The following is a 21161-nucleotide window of genomic DNA, read 5'->3' as shown; positions in this document are numbered from 1 at the left end:
CCCTGTCGATTTATGTATTCCACTTTTTGCTCTTTTCTCCTTTTCTCCACACCTCGTCTGTTGTCCCTTTTAATTGTTTTCTCCCACCCCCATGCTCTTTTCACTGTCTTTTTTTCGCCCCATATTGACTTGCAATATTCTCTTCATACATTTATTTTCATAGTTTCCACATGTTAATTCCTATATTAGCGTTCGCTTCCAACCCTAATGATGTTTATTTTTTCTACTAACTTCATACACACACTTTTTCTCGGGCTGCCCTGATCCCACCAGCACCGTTCCCGGCACATTACACCTGTCTCCTTTCTATTTTTCACTTTGCTAACATAGTACGCATGCGCACCCCTCCCGCACTTCCGTATACCATTGCTGGCGTCCCGTCGCACTGGAACCTCGAACGCTGTTACCACTTGTTTCACCATACTTCATCCTTGGTAAGTCTATCGTCCCGATCATCTAGTGATGTTTTAAGAGTGCATTTACCCTCACAGCTAATTCGTGCATGGACACCAAGATTGCACCTCTGCCACCTTTTTCGTTACTTTGGTTTTACCCGGTTCTGTCTGACCACTTTTTACCTTCGTTTACTTGCATCTTCTACACTAGTTATCTTCGGGATAATATGCCACTCACTTGTCACCGACCATTGACAAACTCTTATGTATTTCTCTTCCCTTATATTTTCGAAACTAATCACATGCATGTTTTTTCGCCGTTTCACCCGCACATTTAACCCTTCATTACTATTATTTACCAGTACCCTCGGGCCCTGTTATTAGTAACCTCCGACATCTCACACTTCTCTTTAGATTATGTAGACCCCCTGAAGAAGAGCTTGCCAGCTCAAAATGCATCAGGGATATTTACATATGTTTCCACACATACAATCATGATGTTTTGATTATGGAATCGTCTACAATTGATTGCACATCAACTATTGTTTAACAAAAATATTTTGGATTCAGAAGTATGAACCAACTCACTCAAACAACAAAGTGAATAAAAACGTTGAACTTTCAAATACCTACGTTCATTTTTTTAGCCTAAATTCAGCATACAGGAGTGCTCAGGTTCTCCACCTTACGCCAGTAAGGTCTTTCATTTCGCTAGTTTCTTCTGTAACATGCCTCCCCATGCCTGCAGGACCAAGAGAGCAGCTTTCTAATACCGTCTTGTCTGTGCCATTTCAAAACCCCTGCTCTAGTTTCTTCTGTAACATGCCTCCCCCTGCCTGTAGGGCCAAGAGAGCAGCTTTCTAATACCGTCTTGTCTGTGCCATTTCAAAACCCCATCTCTAGTTTCTTCTGTAACATGCCTTCCCCTGCCTGCAGGGCCAAGAGAGCAGCTTTCTAATACTGTCTTGTCTGTGCCATTTCAAAACCCTAATAACAAATTATTTATTCCGATGCTACGTGTGATAGAAAGCAGGTATTATTCTAGCAGGAAAATCTGAGACATACAATAATATTATAGATTGTACACTTTTGTAACATGCACAAGTGTTTTTCCTCCTGTATTGTACCCTCTGCTACGTCTTGTATTTTGTTTGCTCACAATTGTTACTATTGTCTCATGTAACGTAACATTTGCTTTTGTATTTTGTTCACTTGTAAATTTTACTCATGCATCATTACTGTTCCTATTGTGAAGCGCTCTGACATCGGGTAAAGTCGGCGCTATATAAAAACGCACAAAACACAAATGAATATTTAAATACGGCCAAACACCAGTACAACACCCCCCCCTCCGATGTGGAGAAAGCCTGTAAAGTCTGCGCTATAAAAAAACGCACAAAACACAAATGAATATTTAAATACGGCCAAACAGCAGTACAACACCCCCGCCCCATCTGATGTGCTGATGTGGAGAAAGCCTGTAAAGTCGGCGCTATAAAAAAACGCACAGAACACTAATAAATACTTAAATACGGCCGAACAACAACCCCCCCCCCCAACTTTGAGAAAGTCCTCTTACCAGCAGTCCTTCCAACGAGGAGAGGCGATGAGGGGCACAGAGTCCTTCCAGCGAGGAGAGGTGAGGAGAGGAGATGAGGGACACAGAGTCCTTCCAGCGAGGAGAGGAGATGAGGGGCACAGAGTCCTACCAGCGAGGAGAGGCGATGAGGGGCACTGAGTCCTTTCCAACAAGGAGAGGCGATGAGGGGCAAATTCCAACGAGGAGAGGCACACGCAGATCCGAGTGAGGAGAGGCGATGATGGGCAGATTCCAGCGAGACGACGGGAAAATGTTCCAAAATAAAAGCAGGAAGAAAAGGCAGCAAAAGTGGAATGCAGGGGCTTTATGGCCACAAATTTCGGGGCACTTCCTGCAATCGGAACTGCTGCCACTTTCATTGGTGGAACGTCACTGGTGACGTCCCAGGTGCTGATTGGAGAAAGCGGGAGCAGCAGGCCAATCACACATTCCTTTTCGTAATGTGTGACTACTTGCGACGTGGGACAGAGGAAAGCCAAGAAAAACAAGAAAACAAAGCTAAGCTTTTCGGCTGGAGCGCGTGCCCCCCTTGGGATGGTGGCGTGCCCCCCCTGGGGGGCGCGCCCCACAGATTGAAGAACACTGGTGTAGAAGAAGGGATAGTTTTACAAAAAGCAGCTCAGGTCCAGTTTTTCATTGAGACCATGCAGCATCATTGTCTGTAGTTTCGGAATCCAAAACACTTCTCTCTGGGAGAGTTTTTTGCTGATGTCCACTCCTTCCTTAACGATCAGTTTTTCTATCACAGTGAACCGTACCTGGGTGATGTCGTGGCATTGCTCCAGCCAATGAACCACTAAATTGGAGTTTGTATCTTTGTTCCTGATCATGCTTTTGTGTTCGCCGACGCAAATTTTGATCTTTCTTTCAGTTTGGCCTACATATAGCTGGCCACACGGGCATTTAATGCAATAAATCACATTAGTTGAATTGCAATCTGAGGAATGGTTGAGATTGATTCTGGCTCCTGTTCTCGGATGAGTTATGAATTTTTGCTGTATGACGTTGTTGCAGTGTATGCAGTTGTTGCATTTTTTCATCCCTGTGTGGTTAGTTTGAGTGAATAACTTTTTTTTGGACAATAGTTCTTTAAGATTTTGACTCCGGGTGTAGGCAAATAAAGGTGGTTGCTGAAATGTTGTGCCAAAATCTGGTTCTTGTGTTAATAATCCCCATCGTTTGAGTATAATTTTCTTGATATTTTGAGACTTTGTAGAAAACTTTGAAACAAAGACAGTACGACTGGTTGGCATTTTTTGTTTGATCATAAGGAGAGTATTCCGATCCATTTCAGTGATACGTTACTCCGCATTTTGGAGGATAGTAAGAGGATAACCACGTTGTAAAAATCTGGTCTTGATCCTTGAAAGTTCTTCTTGAAATTTGTAAGTGGTGGATGGTATTCTCTTTGATCTGATCATGTGGGAGTATGGTAAATTCTGTATTAATTTAGGCGAATGGAAACTTTTGAACAGCAAGGTGTTATTACGATCAGTAGGTTTGATGAACACACTGGTATGTATGACAGAATCAGACTTTTCCACCAAGACATCTAGAAACAGTAAGCTGGTAGAACTGATGTTGAATGTGAATTGGATACGACTGTTGCGAGTATTGAGTGTTTGAATTTGTTCTCAAAGCAATTCTTCAGTGTCAGACCAAATTAGAAAGATGTCATCAATGTAACGGCAATATGTTGTCAAATGTTTACTCCAAATAGGGTTGTTGAGGATATATTTGTCTTCAAATGCAGCCATGTAAATATTTGCGTATGTGGGCGTCCCCCCAAAACCAATAGAAGTGCCGCTTATTTGCAGAAAAAAGTCCTTCTTGTAGTGAAAGTAACTATGTTGGAGGCAACATTGTAACAACTCCATGAGGAAACCTTGTGTGCTCCTATGTCAGGTTGATTGAGTAGAGCCCATTCTATGGCTTCAAGTCCTTCCTGTAAAGGAATGGAAGTGTACAGCGACTGCACATCAATAGTGGATAACAGGAAATCTGGAGTATTTGATAGATCCAGCTGGCTGAGCCGACCTAAGAAATCGGTGGTATCTCTTATATATGATTTCCAATTCCATACAATAGGTTGAAGAAAGTGGCCTATATAAGCGCCCAATGGTTCAAAAAGTGTCCCACACCCAGACCCAATGGGTCTGAAGGGTGGGTTGGTCCTATGTTTGTGGATCTTGGGCAGCATGTTGATGTGTGACCGTTTGGGATTTTGTTTAGTCAAGTAGATTTTGGTTTTACCAGATATCCAATCCATGCCCTGAGCTTTTTCCAAGATGTCCCTCAAAACCTGCAATATTTCTAAGGTGGAATCATGATCTAATTTCAAGTTCGTCTTTTCATCAGTTAAATGTTCTTGCACTTTTCGGTGATAATTTGATTAATTCATCATTACAAGTGCCCCCTCTTTATCTGCTGGTTGAAATATCAATGCTTCATTGCTGGCTAGATCTTTCAAGATGTTTCTATCTTTTGTGGATAGATTTTGGCCTTTATGTTGCTGGTACTCTAATTTATTGAGGTCTTGTTTTACCGATGATTCGAAGCAATATTTTGTGCAAGACCGGTGCTACAAAGGTGCTCTTGGGTTTAAATTCCAGGAAGGAAACAAGTTACTTACCTGTAACTGTAGTTCTCCAGTATTGGAAGCTTTCATAGATTCACATGCCTGAATTATTCCCCGTCGTCGATACGGGAGTCTCCAGTACATAAAAAAGCAATGCATAGCAGTATAGCAAACTGAAAAAAGGCCTAGGCCCATTTTCCTTTTGCAACCCATAGACTTTGTTATGTAAAAAGGCCCAAACTTTTCTCTGAACCAATCAGCTGTCCTCACCCTCTAGAACACCCCTGAGAGAACCTCTTGCCCTCAGATTTTCGTGCACTTGTGCATACCAAACACTTGTCGTGCCAAATCCGAGATGAGCCTCTCAGGGGAGGAGGGTAGGTGCATGTGAATCTATGAAAGCTTCCAATACAGGAGAACCACAGATACAGGAAAGTAACTTGTTTCCTTACTCCAGTATTGGAACTTTCTTAGATTCACATGCCTGAATTCAAATAGTGAGCAGTAACATTACAAAGCACATTTGTTCCTTACATTTCAACCTTGTGCAACACAACCTGTGCATTATAAAGCTTAGTACAGTATCATCAATGTGATTTGTAAACAAGACAATAGGATGGAGGGATGTAAAAAGGCTCACCGTTACTGGATGATCTGTCTCAGCACCGCTTCTCCCACCACCGATTCCGTCTCTGTGGCTGCTTCCAAGCAGTAGTGCTTGGTAAATGAGTGCGCAGATGCCCAGGTCGCTGCTCTGCAGATATCCTGTATAGGCACTCCTGCAAATAACGCCGTGGAGGTGGACACTGCTCTCGTCGAATGGGCACGAGCTCGCGAGTTCAAAGGCTTCCCAGCAACTTGACGACAGTAAACAATTGCACTGGAAATCCATCTGGCAATTCCACATTTTGATAAAGGAAAACCTTTCCTAGGAGCACTGAAAGCGACAAAGAGCTGTGAAGATTTCCAAAAACCTTTGGTTCCGTTAAGATAGAACTTGAGACATCCCTGAACGTCCAATAAATGTAAGGCTCTCTCTGCCACCATTGTTGGTTGGGGAAAGAAACGTTTCAACACTAATGGCTCATTCAAATGGAAATCAGTAGGCACTTTAGGGATAAATCTTGGGTTAGTCCTCAGAATCATTCTGTCCTCCCTGAACTGCAAAAATGGATCTCAAAACGTGAGAGCTTGTAGTTCTCCTACCCTCCTAGCGGAAGTCGGAGCAAGGAGAAGAGCCACTTTTCAAGATAAAATTTTTAGGTCCACTCTTTTAATGGGTTCAAAAGGTTATTTCATTAATTGAGACAATACTATGTTGAGATTCCAGAGCGGTGGCGGAGGTTTTATTGGAGGGAAAACCCTGAATAATCCCTTCTTAAACTGCTTGATGATCCTGGCTGAACATAAAGATGGACCTGATGCAGATCTTCTGTATCGGGATATTGCAGCTAGATGCACTTTTAAAAAAGCGTGAGCTAAGCCAGACTTTTCTAATAGCAAGATGTATGGAATGATATCATGAGGTGAAGCCGTCAGAGGATGGGTACTATTCCGTTGACACCAGAGACAAAACCTCTTCCACTTCATCCTGTAGCTTTTGTTTGTGCTCTCTGCCCTAGCCTTCGATAGGATGTTTCTACATTCCTGCGAAATATTCAGATGTTGGAACTCACAGTGCTCAGGAGAAAGGCTGCTAAGTGCAAGGATTTCAGGACCGGATGGAGCACTTGACCTTGGGACATTGTCAGGAGTGACGTATCGGCTGGAGGCGAATAGGCTGCGCTTCTGACAGCAGCAGCAGCTCCACGAAACAGTGCTGTCTGGGCCACCAAGGGGCTATCAGGATCAGCCTGCACGGTTCTTTCTTCATTTTCCTGAGGACCCTTGGCAGGAGGGGAATCGAGGGAAAAGAGTAGGCAAAGACATCGAACCATGCCATCGAAAACGCATTCCCCCAGGATCCCCACCGGGGCAGCCAGCTTGCGAAGAACCGGCATTTCTTGTTCTCCCTTGTGTTAAAGAGGTCTACCGTTGGTTTGCCCCATGTCCGAAATATGCTGTCCAGGACTCCCTGGTCCAACTCCCACTCGTGGCAGGAAGTTTTGAGCCTGCTGACAGTATCTGCTTTGGTGTTCTGATCCCCTGGTAGGTGTTCTGCAGACATTGACATTCCTTGTTGTAGAGCCCATTTCCATATTTTCTGCGCTTCTTGAGACAGGGAGAGAGATCTTGTGCCTCCCTGCTTTTTTAAGTAGTGCATCGCAGTCGTGTTGTCTGTTCTTATCAACACGGAAGAACCTCTGATTCGTGGCAGGCAAGCCAGCAACACAAGGCGCACTGCTCTTAGATCCAGCAAGTTTATGTGTAGTTGTTGTTTTTCTAACTTCCATCGACCGCTGACCTGAAGGTCCTGCAGAAATGCCCCCTATCTTTCCAGGGATGCATCTGTAGTCACTACCAATGGGGCTCGAGCCACGAGAAATGAGAGCCCTTGAGAGGCATTTTGTTGTTTTGCCTGCAGCATGACCGGTGTCACTCGCACCACATCCTCGAAGAACCCCTGTGCTTGACACCACTGGAGGTTGAGCTGTTCTTGTAACGGCCGCATTCTTAATCTGCAGTGAGGCACAAGGGGAATGCAAGATGACATTATCCCCAAAAATGATTTATACCTGCGTACTGAAAGATACTCTCTTTTTAAAAAAAATTGGAAGTGGGACACTATTTTTTGTTGTCTCTCTGTGGAGGGAACGCTTTGTTTTTCTCTGTGTCTAAGATTTCTCCCAGAAAAGTAATCTGTTTCTTTGGCTGAAGGGATGATTTCTTCTCATGCAGAGTCAATCGAGCTTGGTGAACAATTCTATGCACGGGCCCATTGACGCTCTGTTTAGTGCTTCTGTTGGTGCATGGACTAACCAGTCGTCCAGGTAAGGAAAAACCTGATGTCTTTGTTTCCTTAAAACAGCCGCCACTGGAGCCAGGCATTTTGTGAACACTCTTGGGGCTGACTTGAGGCCAAACGGCAGTACCTTGAATTGGTAATTTTCCCCTGCCACTATGAAACAAAGGTACTGTCTGTGTGCAGGATGGATTGGGACGTGAAAGTACGCGTCTTGTAAGTCTAAGGTGGTCATATGATCCCCCAGGTTTAACAGCTGAAGGATGTCTTGTAGAGAAATCATCCTGAATGGCTGTTTTTTGAGATAGGTATTCAGTGATCTGAGATCCACAATAGGACACCATTGTAGGATGTTTTTCCTGACTAGAAAAAATCAGGAGTAAAATCCTTCTCCTTTCTGAGAATTCGGTACCGGTTCTATTGCTCCCTTCCGAAGCATTGTCCGAATCTCCTTCCGGATTTGATGCAAATGATTGACTTTGTGATGCATCGGTGGCGTCTGAGGGGGTGTCTGAAGAAATTCTAGAGTGTGGCCGAATCGAATAATGTTGAGATTCGTGGTTATTATTTGCCAATTGTGAAGAAAACGGGAAATATTTCCACCCAGGGGAACATACGATCCTATTATATCCGGTGCGATCAGCATTCGCTGGTTGTCATTGTCTTCGGGCGTTGTCCTTACCCTGATGACCTCTTCTACCTCTTGGAGCAGATTTGGAATAACCTCCTGATTGTCGCTGTGAGTACTGCTGATGGTAGGGGTGAGAAGTGGAGGTATACAAAGAATATCTCCCCTGCTGATATCCTCCTCGGTATGATGTCTGACTCCTATCCTAACAGCCACGAAAAGGAACCATTCTGTATTGCAGAGTTCTCAAAGCTTTCGCAGTATCAGTGTCTTTCTTGATACTCTTCAACGCGTCGTCCACATACTTGCCGAATAAGTCTTCGCCGCTGAACGGAAGGTCCAAGATTTTATTCTGGACCTCCGGTCTAAATGCCATAGCCCTTAACCACCTTGTCTGCGCAGCACCGCCGCTCCTCCTAGAGACCCCAAAGCTGTAGTCGCTAAATCCACAGCGCAGTCTATGATTTCCGCCGAAGTTCTTTCACCCTCCAGAAGAATCTTTCTGGCTTCTTGCTTCTTCGCATCCGGCCCGTGGTTCATAGAAGGTGACAGGTCACACCACATTTGCCTGTCATACCAGGATGGCTAGAGAATTTGCGGCCTTCACTAACAGAGCTGACATCAAGGAAAATATTTTCCATGCATTGTCCAGCCTCTTTCCTTCTCTGTCCGGGGGTGCCGTAATTGGAGCTGACGGATTCCTTGCTTTCTGCTGCGCCACTTGTATAATTACCGAATCCGGTTTGGGGTGACCCAAAAGGCAGGCTGGGGCATCTGCCGGCGCCTTATATTTTTTGTCTAATCTCGCGAGTACTGGGGTCACTGCAGCTGGTGATTCCATCACCTTTAGGCCTTGCTCCCAAATATGACTCACAATCGGCAAAGATTGAACCGATTTGCGATAGGGCTCTTTAAAGTCAAATAAGAAGCATTCAGCCTTATTCTCCGACATGGAAAGCGAGAATCTTTTAGTGGCCCTTTCCATCAGGTTATGAAACCCCCCAATGTCCTCTGGTGGGGAATCCACGGGTTTCGGTGAAAGGGACGAAGGTGAAGGAATGAGGTAATCGCCCCACTCCTTACTAGGATCCATAATCTCCCCATCCTCATGTTCCTCATCCGTAGTGTCGGGATCCCGCTGAGGTCTCGATGGTGAAGACTTAGGCAAAGGCTCTGGCAAGATCTCTCTTCTGCGGACCGGCGGACCCGGTACAGAGCGTGGTCGAGGTGTCACGTCAGAGATTTCCTTAGTTGTCTGAGGTGTAGGATATCTTCTTCTATAATCTCCCAGTATGGACTGAATATCTCTCAATAAAGAAGAAGGCACACTCGTCATTTCTTCTCGCTGTTCCTGGTGGTGTTGATGATGGGGATTACTCTGAAACTCATCATACTCATCTTGTTGAGTCTTCCTCCTAGTACTTAACCTTTAGTTGAGATGGGCTGCTAGCATATCCAAAAGTCCACCATCATCCTCTTCCTCCGAATCTTCCTCCTCCAAAAGGTGAGAAGGAACCAATGGTGACACCTTACTAGGCGACGTAACCTCTGGCGTTATTGTTCTCTTCCAGGCCAGAAAACGTTTCTCCGGTGTTTTTTCCCTCGTCGACGAGCCCGTCGATGAGATCGTCGTCGACGAAATCATAACCCTCGACGCTATCGTAGACGTTGTTGTCACAGTCGTCGTCGACGGCCCCATGGTCGATGTCGTCATCGACGATCCCGTCGACGACATGGTCATCACTGCCTTCGTCGACGAAGGGCTCGTCGTCGATGTCGTCAACTCCGTCGTCGACGGTGGAAGCGTCGACTGCAATACAGCCTTTACCTCAGTTTTTGTTGACGACGATGGTGTTTTCGTCGACGACAATGTTCTTCTCGTCGACGACGCACACTTTTTTACCACAGAAGGTGTAGAAAAAGATTTTTTGATGGTCATTTTTACCTTTGAAGGAGATTTCGACGGCTCTGATGAAGTCTTTTCAGCCTGTTTCTCCTCTGAAGCATGACCCTTCTTCTCCTTAGACTTTCTTGAAAGAGATTTTGAGGGACTGCGACCCAAAAACCCTGGTGTGGTATTTTTAGTGTTTTTTTCAGGCCTCTCACCTGAGGTAAGAGCCTGTGGAGTTCTGTTCCTCTTTTGAGATCTCCTGGATGATGTTGACTCCTCCTCACTGTCACTTGAGAGGATCTCCTTCCTGGTCTTCACCTTCTGGAGCCAGAGTAGAAGTCTTCCTTCAAGATCTCTCAAGGTCTTATTGGAGAAAGTGCGACAAATCTTACACTCCTGCGCCTGATGAACTGGGTAAAGGCAATATATACAGTCTTCATGAGGATCATCTGTATAAAGTCTTTTCTTAGAGCAGGTGGCACAGGCTCTAAATAAACTTGTCTTCTCCCTGTCAGCCATGGTAGAAGAAATAGAGAGGTTTCCAAAAACTCAATCTAGAAAAAGGGAAACTCCCAAAATCCAGTCAAAGAGCTATCAAATGGAGATTTTGAGCAGAGCTCAAAGGAGACTCCCTAGCACAACGTGCGGTAGAAAATCTGAGGACAAGAGGTTCTCTCAGGAGTGTTCTAGAGGGTGAGGACAGCTGATTGGTTCAGGGAAAAGTGTGGGCCTTTTTACATAACAAAGGCTATGGGTTATCAAAGGAAAATGGGCCAAGGCCTTTTTTTCAGTTTGCTATACTGCTATGCATTGCTTTTTTATGTACCAGAGACTCCCGTCTTGACAACGGGGAATAATTGAGGCATGTGAATCTATGAAAGTTCCAATACTGGAGTAACTCATGTTCTTCTTTGGTGATAGGGTGTGATACCACATTATCAAAGAAATGCCGTAAACGTAATGTGCGCATGAAGCGATATAGAGCAATTTCTGTTTCATGAAAGGTGGTTTTGTAGGTTGGTACGAAGGTGGTTCCCTGGTTGAGAAGACGTGTTTTCTGAATCTTGAGAGTCTGAGATGAAATGTTTATGATTATTGTCTCTGGCTTCGTAAGTTTTGTCGAGGTTTCTCTTTGGTTTTTTCTTTTTCCTCGCCTGGTTTTGCCAAGCTTCCGGCTTTCTTTCCTGCTGTTAAATCCGGTGGTTCCGGAAGTTGTGGGCCTTTGGACAAAAAGGAAGCACTAGTGGAGCTTGGAGCGGGAGTTTCTATTGTCTCACTGGTGCTGTCAGTTTCGCTCCTTGCTGCGTTAATGTTTAATGGAGGTCTGGTTATCTATGTCTCTCGATCAGAAACAACGCTTTCCTCAGATGAAGTGTTCCTATTTTTGTAAGGTCTAAGTTGAACGTACATTTCTGACACGAATATACTTCATTAAGATGGTAGTCAATGGTGTCCCTTTTGAATTTACGAATTTCCCGCTCTTAAAGCTCTTTACCGTAATTTTCTAATTTGATGTTCATTTGTTCAAGCATCCTTTCCTAATACCTAGTCACAGTAAAATGTTTTCCAACCAAAATGCGATTGCCAAACATTTGCATTTTACAGCCTACTTTAAGTAGGTGGTAACCAATTCGCAAATGGTAAGGGATCCCCAAGGGATCCTTTACCCCTTTGTGAATTTTTGGAAAAATATTTTTGAGAGCAGGCTCCATGAAAAGAAAACGTATGATTTTCCTTTTGAAATGCATCCCATTTGCCATTAAGGAAAACAGGCTGCATTTAAAAGAAAAAAATGATTTACTGAAAAGCAATCACAATCATGGTGGTCTGCTAACCCCTGCAGGCCATCATCCCTGTGACTTTTGTGATTCCCATCGGATCGGGAACCGAGACCTACTTCATTCATTTTCATGAGGAAGGTCTATTTGAGACTCAATGTGAATTGCAAAATGTGTAATACACACATTTGCACATGGGTTTTTGTGATTACAACATTTAGCATTTTTTTGCAAATTTCTAAAATTTACAATTTGGCAATGGAAACGTTTACCTACATACATCTGTCCCCTAGTCTGCACTTGATTAGAGAATTACACATTTACAAGATTTTATTGAAAATTATTGCGTGTGTTTAACCATGGGGGAAAACGGATTTTGAACTCACAAATAATAAATAATTCTGAAGTCTCACACGGTTAATCGTTCTCCTATATGCACTATCCTTGATTATGGCATGGGAAGTACGTGGGTTACAGTCTGCTCTGACTTCCTGGCTTGCGTCGGTAAACTGATGTCAACTTGCACTTTTCAGGGTTTTTGAGTGTCTAAAACTGGGCTATATTTGCTGGTAAAAAACGAATCAAAGCTGCCCCACTCCTCATACTTACCAATAAGAGGAAACTTCTCTTTGGATGCAAATTTCTTCTCTGTCAAGGACTTCATGATCCAGTTCAGGGACTGGGACACCTGCAACAAAAAACATTTTTGAGTTTCCATGATGGACAAAGAACATCCATGAATCCGGCAACAGTTCAAGACTGTGTGTAAAAAAAAAGGGACCCAATGAGCACTAACAGACATTAATGAGGTAGGGAATGAAAATCTGATAAGCAGGAGTGGTCACAAAGTGTCTTATAAATTGAGACAGTGTGTACGTTCGCATTCGTTTTCACAGTATATATGTTAAAAATTAAATGCTCTGCTTTGAAGCACAGCCTATCAGGATTCGGACTCCAGTTTGCTTGGACTTAAGGAAACACGCTAAAGACCCACATTAAATACCTGTGGAGTCTGAAAGCAGCAACCCACCGCATTTCTCAGGTTGTTAGTGCACTGCTGTAGCTAACAGTAGCTCTTTAAGCAATAGTACATCTATGTATTTGTTTATGTAAACATATTTATTTATCATGCATAGTTATTTAAGACCATTACATATACATTTCAATTCAAAAGATTCTTTATATCGGCCTGAAAAGGCCATAAAAGCACAAATTAAACATATAAAAAACAGTGCAATCAGTACAGCTTTTTCCAGCATTAAAAATACGCATACACATTAAATTATTTGATCAATAAAAAATTGTAAGGTATTATAAATATCCTAAAAAAAAACAAGTATCTCAATCATGCTATACAAGGTCACATATTAAAAAGGTGGGACCTCGGGTCATAATGGGGAAATATGGTAAGATGGTTGGGCTTGCTCCTTCTTTTAAACTGCTCGGCGTACACACCGCACGCGGCTCCGCATGATGTCACTGGAGCCATAAGAAGACCATGTCGGTGTGATGACATCAGTTCCACACATTTTTTCTGTGCCTCCGAGGCAAACGGGCAGACCGACCATAGAAACAATGTATACATAGTACACAGTATTCACACAAATACACACAGTGTAAAGTGAAATAGGAAAGCAAAGAGAGCAAACATTTCCTACACGCCTATACAAAGACAAATAGAGGCAATACAAAATGACAATATGAAATAACCATATTAACCAATACCTCTTTTAAGGTATAAAAGGGTGTACAACGGGGAGACGGGTGGGTCAGTGAGAAATATCACAGGCAGATACTGTATCCACCAGAAAAAGCGTTACCGAAGGTAAGTAACTTGTTCTTCTGATGGATACATCTGCCTGTGGATTCCTCACCTTATGAATAGAATCCCACATCATTACCACTCCCGGAGGAGGATGTCCACCCTTGTATACCAAAGAACAAGTTACTTACCTTCGGTAACGATATATCTGTAAGAAACAGTAGTTAGTATTAGATTCCTTACCTTAGAATATCCCCAGGCGTCAGACTGGATCCGGAAATGTTTGCTTAGCACTACCCTTGCGCGTCGGTAGGCGTCGTCTGTGGCTCCGCGTCCGTCGTCGGCGTCGTGGGCGCCGTGATGACGTCGTCGGAGTACTTAGACGCCACTTCCACCTGCTGACGTCAGTTCTTAGACACAGCTTTTCCGCACCAGAAACGCAGAGCCTTGTTAAAAACCAACACTGGGATGACCTTAACCCTAGATATCGGTTCGCAGAACGGGGAGGATGGGTGGGGCGGTAAGGAATCTAATACTAACTACTGTTTCTTACAGATATATCGCTACTGAAGGTAAGTAACTTGTTCATCTGAAAGAACAGGTTAGTATTAGATTCCTTACCTTAGAATAGATACCCCAGCAATACCAACCCCGGTGGTGGGTCTGCGAACCAATAATCATACCAGAAAGTCCTGGAGGGCGGAACGGCCAAAGAAGCCATCCCTCCGGACTTGGCTGTCCAGGCAGTAGTGTCTTGCAAACGTGTGCAGCGATGCCCACGTGGCTGCCTGACAGATGTCCTGTAAGGGGACTCCCCGGCCTAGGGCCGTGCTAGCGCCCGTGGTCCGAGTGGAATGGGCCCTCAGCCCAACAGGAGGCTCCTTCCTCGCCAAGGAGTAGCATGCCTTGATACACAAGACGGCCCACCGTGAGATGGTCCTCTTGTGCACCGCCCGTCCCTTCTTAGCGTCCACGTAACCAACAAAGAGTTGGTCATCCACCCAGAACTGGCGTGTGTGATCTAGATAGAATGAAATCGCATGTTTTGGGTCCAGACGGTGGAGCCGCTCTTCCTCTTTAGAGGGATGCGGTGGCGGAAAGAAGGTGGGCAAGGTGATAGACTGCCCGATATGGAAGGCCGTGACAACCTTGGGCAGGAAAGATGGCTTAGTCCTCAACACAACCTTGTCCGGATGGACAGAAAGGAAAGGGGGTGTACATGAAAGAGTCTGGAGCTCACTCACTCTCCTGGCAGAGGTGATGGCAACCAGGAAAGCAGTCTTCAGGGTAAGAAGGCGAAGAGGGCAGTTGTGAAGTGGCTCAAAGGGAGCGCACATCAGAAATGTAAGAACAAGGATCAAGTCACACTGGGGTATCACAAACAGAACAGGAGGGAACATGTGTGTGATGCCCTTCAGAAAGCGAGTTATAATAGGGGACTTGAACAAAGAAGGTTGATCAGGCAGCCTTAGAAAGGCTGAAAGGGCAGAAAGGTAGCCCTTGATAGTGCCCAAAGCAGAGCCCTGCTGGGCAAGAGAAAGAAGGAAGAGAAAGACCTCAGAAAGAGGGTCAGAAAGAGGATCCACAGCCTTTGCTGTGCACCATGCCACAAATGTGTTCCACCTGCAGGCGTATACCGACTTTGTGGAGGGACGCCTGGCTGCCAGAATGATTTCACAGACTTCAGGAGGCAAGTCAAATGGCCTCAACTGTCGCCGCTCAATCTCCAAGCATTGAGGTGGAGACTAGACAGGTTCAGGTGGAGGACCGTCCCCTGCTGCTGCGACAGAAGGTCCTCCTGAAGAGGCAGACAAACAAGGGGATCGACTGACATACTGAGTAGCACTGGATACCAGTACCTTCCTGCCCAGTCCGGAGCCACAAGGATGACTTGGGCCCGGTCGCGTTTGATCCTCTGCAGCACTCTGGGCAGAAGTGGTATAGGCGGAAAGGCGTACAACAGACCGCAACTCCCCTCACGACGAAAAGCGTCTCCGAGCGAGTGCCGCCTTGGAAATTCCAAAGCGCAGAACTGATGACATTGCGCGTTCTCTTCGGTGGCGAACAGATCTAACCAAGGCTCTCCCCACTGCTGAAAGAGGCCTTGTGCCACGTCGGTGTTCTGACGCCATTCGTGCCAGGTGTTAAACCACCAGGGTCACGCCCTGATGTTCCAGCTATTGCCAGAGGCGCAGAGCCTCCTGGCAAAGGGTCCATGACCCCACCCCGCCCTGTTTGTTGCAGTACCACATGGCGGTGGTGTTGTCCGTGAACACCTGCACTACACTCCCCCGGACAGAGGGGAGGAATGCCTTCAGTGCTAGATGAATCGCCCGCAGCTCCAAAAGGTTGATATGGAGCCGGGACTTCGCCGGAGACCAGAGGCCTCTGATCTCCGCCTCTCCCATGTGGCCTCCCCAGCCCTGGATGGACGCGTCCGTCACAACTACGTGCTCCGGTTGGGGTCGGGAGAGGAATCTGCCGCTGACCCAATCGCGGTCCGTGAGCCACCACTGCAGCTGTCTCACAGTGCCCTCCGAGATCAGGACATGGTCGGAGAGGTTGCCCTGATGCTGGGCCCACTGAAACTTCGGGTCCCACTGCAGAGCCCACATCCGCCACCGGGCATGATGCACCAGAAGGATGCAGGAGGTCATCAGCCCCAGAAGCCACAGCGTCAACCTGACCAAGACCCGGAACAAAGGCGGAAAGAGTGGAATCAGAGCCTGAATGTCCCAAACCCGCTGTTTGGGGGGATAAACCCGAAACTGCGCCGAGTCGAGAACCGCTCCGATGAAGAGGAGCTTCTGAGAGGGGCACAGGTGCGACTTCGGCACATTGATGGAAAACCCCAGCTGATGCAGGAGGTCTGCCGTCATCTGGAGGTGGCTGACGACTGTTTGGGGTGTTTGGAACCGGATCCAACGGGTGCCTGCGGCGCCGGGCCGAAGCCCCCGACCCGCTAAGGCCCTCAGACGGGTCCGCTGGGCCCGAAGGCGACGCGGAGCCCATCGGAGGATGCTGACGTCAGCACGCGGAGGCAGCGTCTAAGTACTCCGACGACAGCATCAGGGCACCCACGACGCCGACGACGGACGCGGAGCCACAGACGACGCCTACCGACGCGCAAAGGTACTGCTAGGCAAAAATGTCCGGATCCAGTCTGACGCCTGGGGATATTCTAAGGTAAGGAATCTAATACTAACCTGTTTCTTTCAGATAAGTCTTGCAAACCAGAGCGCGCAAAATGGCCGTCCCTCCTCATATCAGAATCAAAGCATTAATGCTTCACGAAAGTGTGAAGGGAGGTCCAAGTTGCTGCCTTACAGATGTCCAACACAGGAACACCCCTGGACAAGGCAGAAGTAGAAGATTTAGCCCTTGTGGAGTGAGCTCTAATGCCTTCAGGAGTCTCCTTAACAGTCAGAGCGTAGAAGATCTTGATGCACAAGATGATACACCTGGATAAAGTGCGCTTGTGCACCGCCTTGCCCTTCATGCGTCCAACATAGCCCACAAAGAGCTGATCATCCTCACGCAAGTCCTTCGTTCTATCCAGGTAAAAACTAATCGCCCTCTTAGGATCCAATCGGTGATGCCTCTCCTCCTCCTTGGAAGGGTGAGGGGAGGATAGAAAATAGAGAGGGTAATGGACTGCCCCTAGATGGAAGGGAGTGACCACCTTAGGCAGAGAAGCAGCCCTGTCCTGAGGACCATCCTCTCAGCATGTATAGTCAGAAACAGGGGCTTTGAACTCAAAGCCTGAAGCTCACTCATAGCCACAAGGAAGACCATTTCGAATGACAGCAGTCTCAAAGGACAACTATGCATAGGTTCAAAAGGGGAACCCATCAAGAAAGTTAAAACCAAATTTAAATCCCACTGGGGCATAATAAAAGGAGTGGGCGGAAACATGTTAGTAAGCCCCTTAATAAACCTTAAAACAATCAGAGATTTAAAAAGAGATGGCTGATCAGGCAAACAAAGAAATGCTGATAAAGCCAACAAATATCCTTTAACTGTGGCCACAGCACAACCCTGCTGGGCCAAATGCAACGAAAAACAAAGAACATCAGAAAGATGAGCTTTTAAGGGATCAGTAGACTTCTCTCCACACCATTTAACTAATTTAGACCACCTGTAGGAGTAAATAGACTTGGTGGAGTGTGGCCTGGCCGATAATATAGCATCCGCCATGTCAGGCAGGAGAGAGAAAGAATTCAGGTTGCCCCGTTCAATCTCCAGGCATGAAGGTTCAGGCTGTGGCGGTGGGGGTGTAGAACCTGCCCCTCTGACTGCGAGAGGAGGTCTACCCTGAGAGGGAAATGGAGCGGAGGGTGCAACGAAAGGTGAAGGAGGTCTATGTACCACACCCTTCTTTGCCAATCTGGGGCGATCAATATAACTTGGGCCCGGTCTTTGCAAATCTTCCTCAGAACCCGAGGAATGAAGGGTATGGGAGGAAACGCGTAAAGAAGTTGTGAGCCCCAACTCAACTGAAACGCATCCCCCAACGCTTTCTGCTTCGGAAACTGGAGACTGCAGAATGACGGGTAGTGCACGTCCTCGAGAGTGGCAAACAGGTCCACCTAAGGAGTTCCCCACGTCTCAAAGATGTGTTGAACTACCTCTGGATGAAGCCTCCACTCGTGGTTGGCGGAGAACTGCAGACTGAGACTGTCCGCACGCACGCTCAGCCCCCAGGCCAGATGATTTGCCATCAAGCAAATCCGATGGTCCTGAGCCCAGGACCAGAGCCGCAATGCCTCCCTGCAGATACGGTACGACCCTACTCCTTCCTGCTTGTTGACGTATCACATCCCAGCAGTGTTGTCCGTCAGGACTTGAACTGACTGACCGCGATTGGAAGGGAGAAAGGCCTTGAGCGCCAAACTTATTGCCCGCAATTCCAGAGGATTGATATGAAGTAATCTTTCCTCTGGAGATCAAATACCCTTGACCTCCAAATCCCCCAGATGAGCATCCCACCCTAGGGGTTATCACTGTGGCCACCGATGGAGGAAGGTGGAAGGGCTTTTCTTGAGACAGAGTGCCCTCCACGCTCCCCCAAGACAGATCCACTGCGGCTTCTCTGGAGATCCTGAATGACTCCCTGAGATCTCTGTTGTGCTGATACTACTGCCTGCAGAGACACCACTGGAGCGCCCTCATATGCAAGCGTGCATGGTTGACCAACAGAATGTAGGAAGCGAACAGACTGAGCAGGCGAAGGACCTTCAGAACCGGAAAAACTGCTCCATTGTAAAACAAGGGAATCATTTCCTGAATGTTGAGAATCCTTTGTGGAGGCAGGAAAGCTCGACACACAGTGGTATCCAGTACTGCCCCTATGAACAGGCTGCGCTGTGAGGGCACCAGGTGAGACTTGGGTACATTTGTCGAAAAACCCAATTTGTACAACAGCTGGGTTGGTACCTCGAGATGAAGACGCACCATATCTGGCGACTCTGCCTTTAGAAGCCAGTTGTCCAGGTAGGTTAAAACCGGGATCCCCGACCTCCTGAGATGGTCAGCAACCACTGCCATCACCTTGGTGATGACTCAAGGTGCAGTGGTAAGACCAAATGGAAGGACCGCAAACTGGTAGTGTTGCGAACCAACCGTAAATCAGAGATACTTCCTGTGCGACTTCAGGATTGGGATGTGAAAATACGCATCTTGTAAGTCGATGGATACCATCCTGTCCTCTTGTTGCAGCACCTGAAGAACCTGTGCTATGGTGAGCATCTTGAATCTCTGCTGCTTGAGAAACGGATTCAAAATTCTGAGCTCACTCCGGATCCGCGTTGCACGCGGAAAAGAAGGAAACTGATGTCAGCGCACTGGGAGGGACTTATATGACCTCGCTGACGTCACGTACGTGGATGACGTCAGGGCGGGGTAGTGTGGCTCCGTCCCCCAGTGCACAGAGGTGCTGCTGAAAAAAAGTTTCCGGGTGCAGTCTGACGCCTGGGATATTCTAAGTTAAGGTATCTGCGGCTAGATGTCTCTATCAGATGCTCAACCTATACTGCAAGCTGCAATAACCAAATTCTTTGCCAGCAAACACTCTGGTAAATCTCCTTTTGTTTTGCAATGTGCCAAGTCAACCAGTACTATAGAGAAATCAGGTGGGCTGGGCGATTCGGATGTTCGCGCGACTCTGGCTCCTGCAGCATCGACAGGGGAGGCTTCACCAGCAGATATAGACTCAGCCGTCTCAGGTGAGACTTTGACACTTGAACAGGCTTAGACTTCAGCGGGGGCAGGAGGCATTAAGGAGGTGTTGGACTTGGCCCTTTTTGTAGGGTCATCCCTAAACTTTTTGCTCTCCCCCTAGCCTTTTTGCTGACTTGGTGTCGATGGTTTTAGGACTCTGGCACTTTAGCACTGGTTAGCAGTGCAGAGTGCGTTCGCTCTCTGCCCTCCATAGGCTTACATTGGGAACTCCCCCCTTATGGGATAATTCCTATATGAAATAAAATAAGTATGGCATGTTTGGTATGTGTGGAATGGGAACAATAAATGCTGCACAGTGGTGTGCGCAGATTTACTTTTACTATTTTAGAAGTGCCACTTTAGAAGTTGGCATTTCTGTGTGCTGTGTGCCTGCCTGCATGTCTGCTTCTAGAAGTGACCAGCGCTGGTGAGGAGTGGGTGGCTCCAAGGAGGCAGGGTCAGGCTGAGTGGGAGGTCTGCAACTAGAGTAGTGGGCGGAGGAATCCCTGTCTCTGACCAAGTCAGTGCCTGCCCTGTGCAAGGCTCGCTCCGCCCCCATCTAACACCCCTCCCAGCGCCAGTTGGGACTGGAACCTCCAAGACCCTTCCAGAAGCCCCTACCCCCAGACCCTTCCAGAAACTTCTACCTCCTTCCAGACGTAGGGCAGGGAGGTGTATAAATACAGGGGCTGTGAGCCCATGTGGGTTGTTGTGCTTGTGCTGACGTGGAGGGGACACCCTGCCAGGAGGAATCGCCGTGGGACCCTGCGTGCTGGCCCCTGTGCCCAGCTCTGCCCTTCTACCCTCTACAGGACCCAAGAAGAGACCCTGCTGGAGTAGGGGCTGCTGCCCTGGGAGGATTGCCACCTTGCTAGGTTTGACTGTTCTTGGGAACTGCTATTCGCGGGGCTGCCCTGCTGCCTGCTGAACCTTGCCCAGCTATGCCTATTTCCTAGCGTCTGGAGGGCACTACAATTGGACTCCTGCCCCAGAGGACTTCACTCTAAGCCTGCAGTTTGTTTAAAGGAGGCGGCACGTGGACCCTGCGGCGCTGTGCTGTGTGGGAATGCCAGTGGGTGAGATTCCGCCCTACCATTTGCCATGAAGAGCAGGAGCCCACCCTGCATCTATTTAGTCACAAGCAGGAGCCTGCCCCGCTTTATGCCGCAAGCGTCATTATTTGAAAACGGGTGCCCACCCCGCAAACCACCGCTGTGGCCCGAGCCGCCAAACACACCAAGAAGCGGGTACCCACCCCGCGCTATACTTTAACTACGGAGGGAGCCTACCCCTCATTGCCCAAGAGGAGATTCACCGCCGCTAGCCCGGGAGCAGCAAAAAGGACCGCAAGGGCTTCCCCCATGACGTCTGGGACAGCCGCGCTGTGATTGGCGCCTGAGAGAGAGGA

At 47.1% G+C, this 21161-nt stretch overlaps 1 protein-coding gene across 7 annotated transcripts in view; it reads right to left on the bottom strand.

The window, feature by feature from the left end:
- Nucleotides 1-21161, bottom strand: part of LOC144773616 (transient receptor potential cation channel subfamily M member 2-like) — a 4189411-nt gene that overhangs the window by 627303 nt on the left and 3540947 nt on the right. For all 7 annotated transcript variants that reach the window (XR_013600029.1, XR_013600030.1, XM_078658762.1 and 4 more), the window contains one exon: nucleotides 12382-12460. Coding sequence is in view for 5 of the 7 variants with exons in the window: in XM_078658762.1 (XP_078514888.1) it covers nucleotides 12382-12460 (79 nt within the window). In the remaining 2 variants the exon portion in view is untranslated. The remainder of the gene's footprint in view (nucleotides 1-12381; nucleotides 12461-21161) is intronic.

This window comes from Lissotriton helveticus, chromosome 8, assembly GCF_964261635.1.
Source record: "Lissotriton helveticus chromosome 8, aLisHel1.1, whole genome shotgun sequence".
Lineage (NCBI taxonomy): Eukaryota > Metazoa > Chordata > Amphibia > Caudata > Salamandridae > Lissotriton > Lissotriton helveticus.
The sequence above is the reverse complement of the archived record's forward strand: the minus strand, read 5'-3'. Positions and strand labels throughout refer to the sequence as shown.